This window comes from Salmo salar, chromosome 15, assembly GCF_965601325.2.
Source record: "Salmo salar chromosome 15, fSalSal1, whole genome shotgun sequence".
Lineage (NCBI taxonomy): Eukaryota > Metazoa > Chordata > Actinopteri > Salmoniformes > Salmonidae > Salmo > Salmo salar.
The window spans coordinates 42,584,778-42,599,609 of NC_138305.1; the positions used below are offsets into that span (position 1 = coordinate 42,584,778).

At 44.3% G+C, this 14,832-nt stretch overlaps 1 protein-coding gene across 7 annotated transcripts in view; it reads left to right on the forward strand.

Moving 5' to 3' along the window:
• The window catches only part of LOC106571378 (protein FAM184A), a 105,054-nt gene that overhangs the window by 58,770 nt on the left and 31,452 nt on the right, over positions 1–14,832 (forward strand). For all 7 annotated transcript variants that reach the window (XR_006759173.2, XM_014144394.3, XM_014144395.3 and 4 more), the window contains 4 exons: positions 1,152–1,337; positions 5,957–6,079; positions 6,591–6,752; positions 7,946–8,067. Coding sequence is in view for 6 of the 7 variants with exons in the window: in XM_014144394.3 (XP_013999869.2) it covers positions 1,152–1,337; positions 5,957–6,079; positions 6,591–6,752; positions 7,946–8,067 (593 nt within the window). In the remaining variant the exon portion in view is untranslated. The remainder of the gene's footprint in view (positions 1–1,151; positions 1,338–5,956; positions 6,080–6,590; positions 6,753–7,945; positions 8,068–14,832) is intronic.

A 14,832-nucleotide genomic window follows, 5' to 3' on the forward strand; every position in this document is an offset into this window, starting at 1 on the left:
AACATTATGAAAGGTTCTCAATTTTTTTGACTTGTAAAATAGGAACATAATTGGAAAATGCCATGGATACCCCCACTCTCAACTTAAACTGGTGACTGAACTACGATTTGTTAAAGGCAATGGTATTGCTGTTGTGATTAGTTGTGTAGTTTTGGGTACCGGTAGTTAGGAGTACGGCAAACACCTTATTTCTTTGGTTCCTCAATATACATTTACCATATTACAATGTAGGCTATGTGTTACAGCACTACTTTTGGTGTCCCCCTCAGGAATTGCTCTTGAGAAAATTTCATGTAATTGTCCCCTCCAAAGTGGATATCAGATTTTCGCCCCTGCACCAACCTCCTGTTATCAATACGCTCTCAAGACAGGGAGCGTGTTCTGTTGACAGTGACCCACACCCCTCAATGCTATGTCCCCTGTGTCTCAATGACACATTTTTAATTTATTTAACCTTTATTTAACTAGGCAAGTCAGTTAAGAACAAATTCTTATTTACAATGACGGCCTACCCCGGCCAAACCCGGACGACACTGGGCCAATTGTGCGCCGCCCTATGGGACTCCCAACCACGGCCGGATGTGATACAGCCTGGGTTCGAACCAGGGACTGTAATGAAGCCTCTTGCACTGAGATGCAGTGCCTTAGACCGCTGCGCCACTCGGTAGGCCTAGCCACTTTTACCGCAATGCTGTAGCCTGAAAACCTGACCTCATCTCTCCAGTTCCCAGGAAGTCTTCTGTTCTGTTTGCCATTACCATAGCCTTGAGTTAGGTGTTACTATGGCAACCTGCTGTGAATGGAGGTGTGAGTGAATTGAGCAGTAATCCAATGGGCCGCTGGCATTCTGAGAAACGCCGCTCTCTCTCTTGTCTGGTAATAGAGGCCCCTCTCTCCGTTCGTTTTGGCTTGCTGCTTGAGCCTCATCTCTGAATGTAAATAATGTGTCAGAGAGGATTTGAAGCATCTTCAGGCTGTCACTTTCCTCCATTACAAGACACCAGACAGCCGTTCACGTGTTACCTGTATGTGACTGACTCAAGCTCACTCAAATGACCAAGGAAGTAGAAATAAGACAGTAATGACTTTAGCATTGATTTGATTAACACAGGGCATACTGTCATGGTCTTGTCTCTGTGTTGTTCCGTCAGACTCTACGGGAGGAGAAGCAGATGTATGAGAAGGAGATGGTAAACATGCGTGCCAAATACGAGGACGACGCCGCCCACTTCAAAGAGTCACAGACCCGTGCGCTGGAGGAGCTGTCGAAAAAACACCGGACCACCCTGGAGAACACACAGACTACTGCCGAGACGGAGAGGAGCTGGCTACTGGCCGTAAGAAGAGTGTACACACACACACACACACACACACACACTGCAGTGAAACTGCACCTACACACCTCAGCAATGCGATGGGATTGGGCTTTCCACTGCAGAAATGATCACTTCACCTCCAAGCTATGATTTGCTATGATTTGGCTGTTGTTATGAATAGCAAATGGCCTTGGCTTATGGTAATACATTATCTAATTGCATTATTGTGCAGATCTGTACCAAACTACACTCCTCTGCTCTTGCAGTGCACAGTGCCATTACAACCACCCTAATGAACCAAGTCACACAGGATCCAACAGCAAGACTAAACAACAACAGTTGAAACAATGATTCTCTTCTATTATTGAATGTGGGAATAAGAGAAAAGGTCAATGCTGAGTCTGAACCTTATTATGAAAGCCCAATGATTATCAGTTTGAAATAGGTTTTTAATTAATCACGGACTACAAACAGATGGTGGAACCACTCTGTAGAGACCGAGAAAGAGAGCCGTGGAGAGCCAGAAAGAGAGAGAGGAGAAGGGAGAGGGAGAGAGACTCATTACCAATGGCAGAACAGCTTATCTTTCCTCCAAGTCCCTCCATGTCATTTGCATGCATGAATTCCAGGCTTTGCTGTGCTGGTTTGGGTCTACAGCTTGTCAGAGCTACTTGTCAAGGCAGTCCCATGAGTTTTGAGAACAACTCTATGCTGGTATAGCTTTGAGTACCCTCAAGTGCTGCCTGCCATTCCACACAGAACACAGAAGTGCTGTTACTATGGATGTCTAGTGGTTTAAAATCATACAGAAAGAGATTGGTTATATTGGTTGACAACAGACCCATCCAAAAAAAATCTAGTTTTCTTGCTGTAATGTGGTTTGTCACTAGTCTCCCTCAGCTTTTAGGGCCCTGTTTTGCTCAGTTCTTGATTAGGTCTTTCTCTCTGTTCAGCCTTCTCTGTATGAGAGCCCAGTGCATTGTACCTCCGCCATGTCTATCTCTCTCAGGTTGTGTCTGTGTCTCTCAGGTTGTGTCTATCTCTCTCAGGTTGTGTCTGTGTCTCTCAGGTTGTGTCTGTGTGTCTCTCAGGTTGTGTCTGTGTGTCTCTCAGGTTGTGTCTGTGTGTCTCTCAGGTTGTGTCTGTGTGTCTCTCAGGTTGTGTCTGTGTGTCTCTCAGGTTGTGTCTGTGTGTCTCTCAGGTTGTGTCTGTGTGTCTCTCAGGTTGTGTCTGTGTGTCTCTCAGGTTGTGTCTGTGTGTCTCTCAGGTTGTGTCTGTGTGTCTCTCAGGTTGTGTCTGTGTGTCTCTCAGGTTGTGTCTATCTCTCTCAGGTTGTGTCTGTGTGTCTCTCAGGTTGTGTCTGTGTCTCTCAGGTTGTGTCTGTGTGTCTCTCAGGTTGTGTCTGTGTGTCTCTCAGGTTGTGTCTGTGTGTCTCTCAGGTTGTGTCTGTGTCTCTCAGGTTGTGTCTGTGTGTCTCTCAGGTTGTGTCTGTGTGTCTCTCAGGTTGTGTCTATCTCTCTCAGGTTGTGTCTGTGTGTCTCTCAGGTTGTGTCTGTGTGTCTCTCAGGTTGTGTCTGTGTGTCTCTCAGGTTGTGTCTGTGTGTCTCTCAGGTTGTGTCTGTGTGTCTCTCAGGTTGTGTCTGTGTGTCTCTCAGGTTGTGTCTGTGTGTCTCTCAGGTTGTGTCTGTGTGTCTCTCAGGTTGTGTCTGTGTGTCTCTCAGGTTGTGTCTGCCTCTTTCCCAGTGTGTTCTCTGTGTGTGACAGGGCCCAGAGCTCTGCTGCCTCAGCTCCAGTCCTGCAGGCAGTAGAGCAGTGAGAGGGCCTGTACCCGGGCCTAGCACCCACGCCTCGTTAAAAACTACCATGACAACTCATCTCCCCACCCCGCCGCGCTCTGCTCAGCCCAACCACTCAAACACACACACACACACATGCACTGTTCCAGGACCTGCCTAGGCCGAGGTGTTGGAGATGCTGACAGAACCCGGCTCTCACTCTATTAAATAACTAGTCTTTTGTTTTCTATCTGCTTGAAAACATCTGCTGCAGTGACATGACTAAACTGTCTGTTTTGATATCCCTGACTGATAACATATTCAATTAAAGCACTCAAAAGACATGCACGATTGACTCAGCCAAATTGCAATTAGTCATCTTTTTATTTCTCAGCTCGGTAGCTGCCAAAGGCTCCTGTCAACTCGTCCTTCTCCAACATGGTTGCATGATTTACTCTTTATGTAATAAAATATCGGCCAAATGACAGATGTTGGGTTAAGCCGATGTAATTAGCCAGTCCCTTGTTTATATCAGGGCCGGCCAACCTAACGCCATTGTGGCCACTACTCTCTGGCTATTTGAAGGATGACAGTGGCTTTCCTCATGGGCTTTGGAATGTGTGTACGTGCGTGGGTGTCTCTGACACACAGTCACCCTGTTCATTCTTCATAGTCAACACATTTTCCTCTGTTTCGCCTTCTTGTTTTAAATTGGAGGAAATGGAGGTAACGACCCCTCTTGTTCTTTCACCAGGATGGTATTTGAGTTCCGGAGTCTCATCTGCAGAGGAAGACTGTGATTACACCTGTCTGCACCTCACCAGCTGCTTTCAGGAACCTTATCTCAGGCAGACAAACGTTGGTCGATCCCGTGTGTGTGTGTGTGTGTGTGTGTGTGTGTGTGTGTGTGTGTGTGTGTGTGTGTGAGAGAGAGAGAATTTCTCTATCATCTCTGCTTCCTCACTGTCTCAAATGGGAATGGAGAGAGCGGAGAAAGGAGAGCATAATGAAAAAGGGTCTATGTTTGTGCGGCGGTGAGTCACCGTAGTCGCAAAGAGCAGCTTGACAAGTCCATGTGACGGCAGCTGACATCATATTTTGGGCCAACTCCCCCAGGCTCTTCCTCTGCGTACAGCACAGCGAGAGAAGAGAGGGAGGAGAGTCATTTTGTCGTCAGCACCAAGGTGTGGGATGGACCTTTAGTTTGGACACTGAGATAGAACTAGTGACCAGTCAAACTACCGTGGCCCGGCTGATGGAGACTTTGTGTGGCACACTAAACGTTTAGAAGTTTCTTCACACACACACACACACACACACACACACACACACACACACACACACACACACACACACACACACACACACACATCCCTTAACTTGACACTCAGTGTAAAAAACAAAATGGGGGAAGATGCTAACAGGATTAAATGCATAATGTCTTACATTCTTTGCATATGTGAGTGCAGAGAAAGATGAGAGCGCTAAACGATGTAGCCCTAACCTACCAGACATGCACCTACAGTGTGCAGCGCAGTCCTCTCTGAACATGGTGAAACTATACATTATTCAGTCAGCCTTACTTAGTCCATCATGCTGACCAGTCTTCTGCTCATATATAGACCTTTTGAGATTGCACTTTGAAGTGTCTGTCGTATATTCCATTTTGGGTCATTGGAAAGCATGAACACGAAGTTACAGAGGGAAAGGATCATGCTGCAGTGTCAATCCCCATCTGTATCAGAGGAACCTTTAATATCGGAGTGGACATGGTTCACATAGTAGTCTGTCACTAGTCAGCTCAATGCATTTAGTGTTTATTTGGCAGTCATTGATTTAGCTCCAAGGCGTCTTTTCAGAGTAATATACTAGTCATAATGTTGTGGCGATCAAGAATTCTGTTTTGGTAAAAGATGTAGGCCTATATGAAGGGGTTTGAACAATGTCCTGTCCACAGTTGAATGTTCAGCGCTGACGTTAACAGATGCAGAGCTGTTGAGAATTTCATGAGAAAATCATCTTTTAGTCATTTCCACGCCTGGTACTAAAAATGCCACTCATTCCTTCCGTCTCATTGGCCTGTCCCTGCTATGGTGATGTCTACTGATTATATTGTCACTTTGGTGTCGTCTAATGGCACAAATATCCTGCAATGAGAGTGAAATGGTAGACTAACGATCTATCCCATACGAGAAATGTCTGAAGGCTGCATTTGATCTATGATATCGCACCGTCACAGCGAGAAATCTTTCCTCCCTGAAAATGGAATTCCATAATGTGACATGACCTTTATCAGTAAACTCTGCATCATTTATTTGCTTTGCAGACATCCTTGTCTTGAGTGGCCTGCCGTTGCTTCAATAATGAACTCACTCATGTCATCCATTTTCCCAGCAGGATATTAACCACCTGCCCAGGGTTAAACAACATTTAATGAGTCACTTGTGATTTAAACACACACACACACACACACACACACACACACACACACACACACACACACACACACACACACACACACACACACACACACACACACAACCTCCTAAATATAACATCTCTCAATACAAGCCCTCCTCCAAAGAGCTCCACTGAGTCCATATTACCAGATTGTGTAACAACGATACTGACAAAACTCTTTTTATTCGTGTATTCATGTGAATAATGCCAACTATTGTCTTTTCATGTACTAGTCATTCCCTTTAAACTGGCATTGATTTTCCTCATTGATTTTCCTCTAAAAGCACAATTATTGCAGCCATATCTACAAAGTATTTTCAATTCATAAAAAGCCTATAATACTGTAAGCCCTGTAATGGTTATTGTGCTGGTGTTATTATAACAGTCTTTGTGGTTTGTCTACAGGAAATGGAGCAGCAGTTTGAGAGGGAGAGGCTCTCATTGGAGGAGCAGAAGAACCATCTCAGACAACAACTGGACAGCCTGAGGGAGGAGCTCGCCGCCAAACTTGAACAAGCCAATCAGGAGGTCAGTCATGAGTCACCCTACCTATCAGATCTCTCCTCTTTCTCAATTCATTTTGACCATTTATTGTGGTCAGCCACATAGAATTAGAATTACTGGTGCTAATTGGTGATCTTTGAATTTCGACGCTATCGATTCTCAGAATACAAACCAGGTTTGAAAGGAAAATAACAGCAGGTAGAGATGATATAAATATGCCTTGGCTCATTTGAAGTGCAGTTTCCCAACTCTACTGAAGGGAATGTCTAGGAGTTCCTTACAGCTGGTTAAGATGTTAAGGCCTCTCTGCGGACTGAGAGAGACTTCTAGAGAACAGCTGCTGATGTGTAGAGTGTGTCTTGACTCATTTCAAGTGCAGATTCCCAATTGTAATTTATTACAAAAGGGAATATATTTGACTCTACTTTATTACAGCTGTTTTTAAAGCCTGTCTGGATACTGTGGTGTATGATAGACTTCTAGCCTTTATTCTTGTTCTGTGCTGAGTGCCTCCCTGTCTGTCCCCTGTGTGCAGGTGTTGCGCCTGCAGGAGCTGGTGAAGGAGGGTGAGCAGGGCATGGATTCAGCAGAGGGACACATCTCCAACCTGAATGAGGCCCAGGACAAGCTAGTGGAGGAGCTGGATGCTACCAGGGCCAGACTGAGAGAGACCAGCAACCTGCTGACCGCCCTGCAGGTGAGAGCACTGTTACAGCGCACACACGCAAACACAAACCCACACACACACACACAGACACACACAGGCAGGCACACGCAAACACACACAAATAGATTTTGATGGGTCCTTGGTGGGTTTACCTCATCAGGGAGCCATTGGATTCTCCAACAGGAACCCTAATGATTTTCCTTACCCATTCCCTCTTCTGACCAGGTATTTATTGATTGTGTATTAAGCTTATTTATGGGGGGTAATAAAGTTTATCTGTATTGAATAGCCTTGAGTCTATTCCCTTATTAAATCTATCACATCCACCCGCTTTGTCCCAGATTCCAATTCTTCATATGCCAAGCAGGCTTTCCAGCAGCTTTGTCCCAGATTCCAATTCTTCATATGCCGAGCAGGCTTTCCAGCAGCTTTGTCCTAGATTCCAATTCTTCATATGCCGAGCAGGCTTTCCAGCAGCTTTGTCCCAGATTCCAGTTCTTCATATGCCGAGCAGGCTTTCCAGCAGCTTTGTCCCAGATTCCAATTCTTCATATGCCAAGCAGGCTTTCCAGCAGCTTTGTCCCAGATTCCAGTTCTTCACATGCCAAGCAGGCTTTCCAGCAGCTTTGTCCTAGATTCCAGTTCTTCACATGCCAAGCAGGCTTTCCAGCAGCTTTGTCCTAGATTCCAGTTCTTCATATGCCAAGCAGGCTTTCCAGCAGCTTTGTCCTAGATTCCAGTTCTTCATATGCCAAGCAGGCTTTCCAGCAGCTTTGGGTTGACATACCTAATCAGGCTCAGATTGTGAATTCTGTTCTCATCTTTAAGGAGCCCATGTGGCATTGGCACTTCATTATGCCATTGACCTTCTGGGGCTCCCCTCTCTCTTCTTCCCTCTCTCCTCTCCCTCCCTCCTCTTTCGCTCCCTCTCTCTGGTCCTGCATAATGAACCAGGCTGTAGTCTGAATAAATGGCAGGGGAAGTTCTGGAGCAGCATTGATGGTAGTAGGTCCAGGCTGTTTTTCCTCTCCTCTGACTGATCACACAGAGCACTGTCCCATGTTCACACATGGTCCCAAGATCCTCATTGGTAGTAATGTGTGTTGAGTCCTGTCCATATAGGGTTAGATCTCATGCTCAATGGTGTTGTTTATCATGAGGGCTAATATCATTACCCTTTCTCTCTTTATTCCTGTCTATGTCTTTCTCCTTCCCCGTCTCAGGGAGAGATGGAGGCCCAGAAGAAGCAGCATGAGGCTAAAGTCATCACTATTAAAGAGGACGAGAAGCTCAAGATGGACAAGATGGCGCTGGAACTGGAGCTCAAGTGGACCGAAACGTTAAGGTGTGTGTGTGTGCGTGTGCGTGTGCATGCGTGCGTGCTTGCGTGCGTACATGTATTTCTTGTTTTTGGGTCTGCCTTGGCCCTGGGGTTCATTTGGTTGAGATGTGCTAAAGATGGCGATGGAGAGGTTAAGTGAAAGAGTTTGGCTTGCAGTAATTGAAACATTGATTCTAAGACAAGGGCCATGATACAGTGAATCCAGCTTCATACTAATAATACCTGCCAGGGCTGGTCTCTCCCCAGCAGGAGGTCCTTCTCTCCCTGGCTCAGAGGATTATGAATGGACGGCTTCATTTAAAAAGAGCCAGTGCTGCACCACAGATTATGACCACTGAAAAGGCCTGTGACCATTGGAATTATCTTTATAGGGCTCAGCGTCCACACAGATCATTAGAGTAATAATAACACTAATAATGCTGTACTTGTGAGTACTGTAGCTAGCTAGATCACACATTGAGTTTGTGTGCAAGGGAAAGAGGAGGAGATAGGTCCCATGAGAAATTATACTGCCCCAAAATATGGGCCTTCATTTTTCATAAACATTTGTTCAGCGGCTGCCCTCGTCTACCTCTAAATGTGTTTTTTGTCTGAAGCAAAAGCGGTTGTTTACCAAGGGATTTGAGCCCGAGTGACAACAAGGCTGTGACAAGCCACTGCTTATGAATTTCAAGTGTAAAAACAGTTTGTTGGCACAATAAAGGGCCATTTGAATCTCAATGCCGCCACAGCACATCGGGGACATGTGAATCATGGTGTGAACAGAACTGCAGCTCAGGGATGTGACACTGGAGATGAAGAGGAGGAGGAAGTTCATCCTAGCTCATCAGACAGAGTCCAATTAGTGTCTCTCTCCCTTGCTGGGGTCAAGAAATGTGTTAATACAGCATTAAGGATTCCTGATTACCAGGAAGGCTCTGCTACACATGGAGTTCTACAATTACACCATCCAGATCAGCTCAAAGTTTTCTCCTGTCCTCCTCTTTATCTCTTGTACTGTAATTAGGTTTCATTTACCCTCCTCTCTCGCAATGTTCATATTTCACAATTGCATTCCCCTTCAGCTCCTTTTCATTTTGTAATTTGTAAGTTATGCATTTTACATGCTCTTTAGTTCTGATAGCATTTAGGGTTTTCATTTAAGTGAGATAGTAATTAAAACTAAATTGAAGACTGCTTCTTCTTCTCTAGTAAAGCATAATGCAAAACACAACCTCTGGGGGTTCTGATTGTACTTTTGCCATGTCGAACTCGAGCTGACATGCCACTCAGGGAGAGAGAAAGAGACAGGTGAAGGCAGAGGGAGAGAGATTCCCATTTTCCGCCTCCCTCCTCTGTTCTAGGCCCTTCTCAGTAGGAGGAGGTGCTAAGGAGCGCCTCTTTCATGTCCTGTGACGGACTGTCAGACACATCTCTCCTCCTGCTGGTGATGTGGAGGGAGATACAGCAGCAGAAATACCCACATTAAAGCCTCCTCTCTCTGTTTACCTTATGTAATGGTGGGCTTGAACATGAACGGCATTAGCAAGAGGGACAATGCAGATGGGTGGCACCACCCCACCGCACCGCAGCGTCTATGACAGCCACAGCGCACACCTGCACAGAGAAGACATGGAGAATACACACACACACACAAGTGTAGCGTCACAGACAGAAAATGATTGAACAGAGCTGGTCTGGCTCGGTGTATGTGCTGAGAGAAATAGTCCTTTAAGGTCCACCATTCCAGACGGCTAGAATAGGACAGGAAGCTTCGCTATTGTGTGTTTCTTTGCGGTGATGTCAGAACTGGATATAATGAACATCCACAGTCTGTTTCTATCAGTTGAGATTTACCTCAGTCAAATTAAAGCTTTGTGAGAGATGCAATTATTGGCGTTGGTGTGCCCCAGATGTGGGGGGAAGAAATTATATTGCTGTTTAGACAGTTAGTTGATGGAGTCACTGACGTTGCCCACGAGCTTTGTTGTTGTTGGGTTAGGGTGTGTCGCCCCCCCCCCCCCCCCCGGAGGTCAGGCCACCCAGAGAGCTAATGAACATGTCATAAGCCATGCATTTTTGGGGTGGAATTACAGGAAATTAGCTTTAAAACTGCAACAATGTCTCTCAGCCTCATAGCAGAATGTGTAGAATTACAGGAAATTAGCTCAGGGATTCTTGAAAGTCGGGACAATCCTTGTCCGGCAGGGAAACATCATTTTTATAGTTGAAAAAAAAAAGATTTTGTTGCATTATTTGAGCTTAAAATGTACATTTAGGGGAATTTTTATGGGAAAATATAAATGTGGAGAATTTTCTAAATACTTTCAATACTAGTAATTTCTTGTAGCCTCTATGCCTGAAAATACCCTTGTCCAGAGCAAAGGATCCCAATTTCAAACTCTCCAAAAAAGTTTTACAATTAAAAAAAACTGCCAATAATGGATATTATTTGAAAAATGTTCTTATGTAGTTTCTTGCAATAGCCCTCTGTGACTTGAAATAATATTTATCAAAAAATGATATTACTCAAAACTGATTCATAAAAGTTGTGTCAGATTAGTCTAAAATTCTAAATGAATCAGGAATGTGCAGGGTCAGCTATACCATAAGGACGCATTATTCATGTCATCGTGACATGTAGTGCAACAAGGGAAAGGGGGGATACCTAGTCAGTTGTACAACTGAAATGTGTCTCCCGCATTTAACCCAACCCATTTGAATCAGAGAGGAGTGGGGGACTGCCTTAATTGACATCCACGTCTTCGGCGCCCGGGGAACAGTGGGTTAACTGCCTTGCTCAGGCGCTGAACAACAGATTTTTACCTTGAGTTCTCTACTTTTGATAGATTTAAAGAAACAATATTGGAATAATCATGGTCACAACCATAAACTGTCAACTCCATCTCCCTGATAGATTTAGAATATTAATTTTGGTTAAAATATGTTACATTTAATTAGGTTTAAGAGTCATAAAGCAACTGATGAAGAAAAAATATTGCTACTGTGTATGCCACTTGAATGAAGCAGAATGTATTTTTATGTAAACTCGGTAAAACATCAACTCTGTCCTATTTTTGTCTAGCGTTAACCGTCAGAGTTCTGAAAGAGCAGATAGAATGGTTATGTTTTTATTGGGGATTTTCAAATGAATAATTTTCCATATTTTACAAATTGTGTTTTGAGTATCTGTTGTCAAGTCCATCAGTGGCTTGTCAATTCTGTCACTGATGGCTAACCCTCTTAAGATTTGTCTTTGTCATTATTCTGAAATCACTGTTCTGCAACATATGCTTAAAAAACTAAATTAGCCCTGGAGCATTAGTGCTATAAAACAAACGAATAATACGTTTGGAGATTTGTATTACATTGCTGTGAAAACCATTGGTTGGTTTTCACAGCATAGCTCTGTTATTTTGAGATTAGCTAAAGCTGCAGTAAGAGGGGAGAGAGGGTCTACAATGCTGTTCATATCAATATTTTATATTTTGATGTTTCTGAAGTGATATTTTGCTGTAAAGGCTAGCATGAGGGACAAGTAGCTATCCTCAATGAGATGCGTTTTGACAAAAGTCAACTAACCTTGTAAGTTACCTAGGTATGATCAATCAATCAAATAAATTTATTTATGAAGCCCTTTTTACATCAGATGATGTCACAAAGTGCTTATACAGAAACCCAGTCTAAAACCCCAAACAGCAAGCAATGCAGATGTAGAAGCACAGTGGCTAGGAAAAACTCCTTAGAAAGGCAGGAACATAGTGTAAAACCTAGAGAGGAACCAGGCTCTGAGGGGTGGCCAGTCCTTTTCTGGCTGTGCCAAGTGTAGATTATAAGAGTACATGGCCATTAAGCCAGATCAAACGTTCATAGGTGACCAGCACCTCAGGAGTAAATGTCAGTTGGCTTTTCATAGCTGAGCATTCAGAGGTCGAAACAGCAGGTGCTGTAGAGTGGGAGAGAGAGGGTTGAAAACAGCCGGTCCGGGACAAGGTAGCATGTTCGGTGAACAGGTCAGTGTGTATAACTAACAGGTCAGTGTGTATAACTAACAGGTCATGGTGTATAACTAACTAGCTAGCAACTAACTAGTTCAATTTCTCTCACGGTTATAAAGGATGATGATGCTGAATGAACATGGTATCCTCGCCGCGAGCTCCTAGAAAACTTTGCAGGTTTCTACTTTTTTTCTAGTGGTTTCTCTCATTTTCTTGCTCTGTTTGTTTAATGCATTACGTCATACACCCGGGTAGAACTATTGGAATACAGTGCCTTGCGAAAGTATTCGGCCCCCTTGAACTTTTCGACCTTTTGCCACATTTCAGGCTTCAAACATAAAGATATAAAACTGTAATTTTTTGTGGAGAATCAACAACAAGTGGGACACAATCATGAAGTGGAACGAAATTTATTGGATATTTCAAACTTTTTTAACAAATAAAAAACTGAAAAATTGGGCGTGCAAAATTATTCAGAGGATCTCTGAATGATCCAATGTTGACCTAAATGACTAATGATGATAAATTGAATCCACCTGTGTGTAATCAAGTCTCCGTATAAATGCACCTGCTCTGTGATAGTCTCAGAGGTCCGTTTAAAGCGCAGAGAGCATCATGAAGAACAAGGAACACACCAGGCAGGTCCGAGATACTGTTGTGGAGAAGTTTAAAGCCGGATTTGGATACAAAAAGATTTCCCAAGCTTTAAACATCCCAAGGAGCACTGTGCAAGCGATAATATTGAAATGGAAGGAGTATCAGACCACTGCAAATCCACGAAGACCCGGCCGTCCCTCTAAACTTTCAGCTCATACAAGGAGAAGACTGATCAGAGATGCAGCCAAGAGGCCCATGATCACTCTGGATGAACTGCAGAGATCTACAGCTGAGGTGGGAGACTCTGTCCATAGGACAACAATCAGTCGTATACTGCACAAATCTGGCCTTTATGGAAGAGTGGCAAGAAGAAAGCCATTTCTTAAAGATATCCATAAAAAGTGTCATTTAAAGTTTGCCACTAGCCACCTGGGAGACACACCAAACATGTGGAAGAAGGTGCTCTGGTCAGATGAAACCAAAATCGAACTTTTTGGCAACAATGCAAAACGTTATGTTTGGCGTAAAAGCAACACAGCTCATCACCCTGAACACACCATCCCCACTGTCAAACATGGTGGTGGCAGCATCATGGTTTGGGCCTGCTTTTCTTCAGCAGGGGCAAGGAAGATGGTTAAAATTGATGGGAAGATGGATGGAGCCAAATACAGGACCATTCTGGAAGAAAACCTGATGGAGTCTGCAAAAGACCTGAGACTGGGACGGAGATTTGTCTTTCAAAAAGACAATGATCCAAAACATAAAGCAAAATCTACAATGGAATGGTTCACAAATAAACATATCCAGGTGTTAGAATGGCCAAGTCAAAGTCCAGACCTGAATCCAATCGAGAATCTGTGGAAAGAACTGAAAACTGCTGTTCCCAAACGCTCTCCATCCAACCTCACTGAGCTCGAGCTGTTTTGAAAGGAGGAATGGGCAAAAATGTCAGTCTCTCGATGTGCAAAACTGATAGAGACATACCCCAAGCGACTTACAGCTGTAATCGCAGCAAAAGGTGGCGCTACAAAGTATTAACTTAAGGGGGCTGAATAATTTTGCACGGCCAATTTTTCAGTTTTTTATTTGTTAAAGTTTGAAATATCCAATAAATTTCGTTCCACTTCATAATTGTGTCCCACTTGTTGTTGATTCTTCACAAAAAATTACAGTTTTATATCTTTATGTTTGAAGCCTGAAATGTGGCAAAAGGTCGAAAAGTTCAAGGGGGCCGAATACTTTCGCAAGGCACTGTATGAATTGCTGGGTACTCACCATCCACCCGATCTTCCCGAATTCCCAGAGACAGCAGAAACAATGGTCTAGCCTCTTCGGTGAGGTGCCAGGTAGCCTGGGAGTCCTACCGGATAGAAGAAAACAAAGACGCTGACGGAGAGGCAGACGTGTAGGGGTCTTAGTGCGATTGAGACGCCGGGCGACCCGTCCTCCATTACATTGTATACTACTCATTAGTGAATAAACTTGACGAACTCAGAACGAGGATCTCCTTCTAGACGGACATCAGATTCTGCAATATACTTTTTCAGTTTTTCTGAGACTTGGCTTTCCTCCGACATTCAAATGGATTATGGAGTTTTACAGTTCATCGAGCGGATAGGAAGTGGGCTCTCTCTGGCAAGAACAAAGGTGGTGGTGTCTGCTTCATGACCAGTAACAAGTATTGCAATTGGCGAAACGTACAGGAACTTGCGAGTTTCTGCTCTCCAGACTTCGAATAGTTGGTCATCAAATGACGCTCTTTTTACCTTCCCGAGAGAGTTCTCAGGGATTATCGCCATGGCTGTGTACATCCTGCCCCAAGCCGACACCAATCGCCATTGCACTGGATACTACCCTCACGCACCTGGACAAAAGAAATGCATACATGAGGATGCTTTTTGACGGGCCGTCCCCAGGTGGTGAAGGTAGGCAACATTACCTCCTCCACACTGGTCCTTAACACAGGGGCCCTACAAGGATGTGTCCTCAGTCCCCTCCTGTACTCCTTGTATACCCACAGATGCATGGCCTCACACGGTTCCAACTCTATTATCAAGTTCACTGACAACACCAGAGTAGTATGCCTGATTACCGACAATGACGAGGAGGTCTGCACTCTGACGGCGTGGTGCCAGATAAACAACCTCTGCCTCAGCGTCAGCAAAACAAAAGAGGTGATTGTGGACTTCAGGAG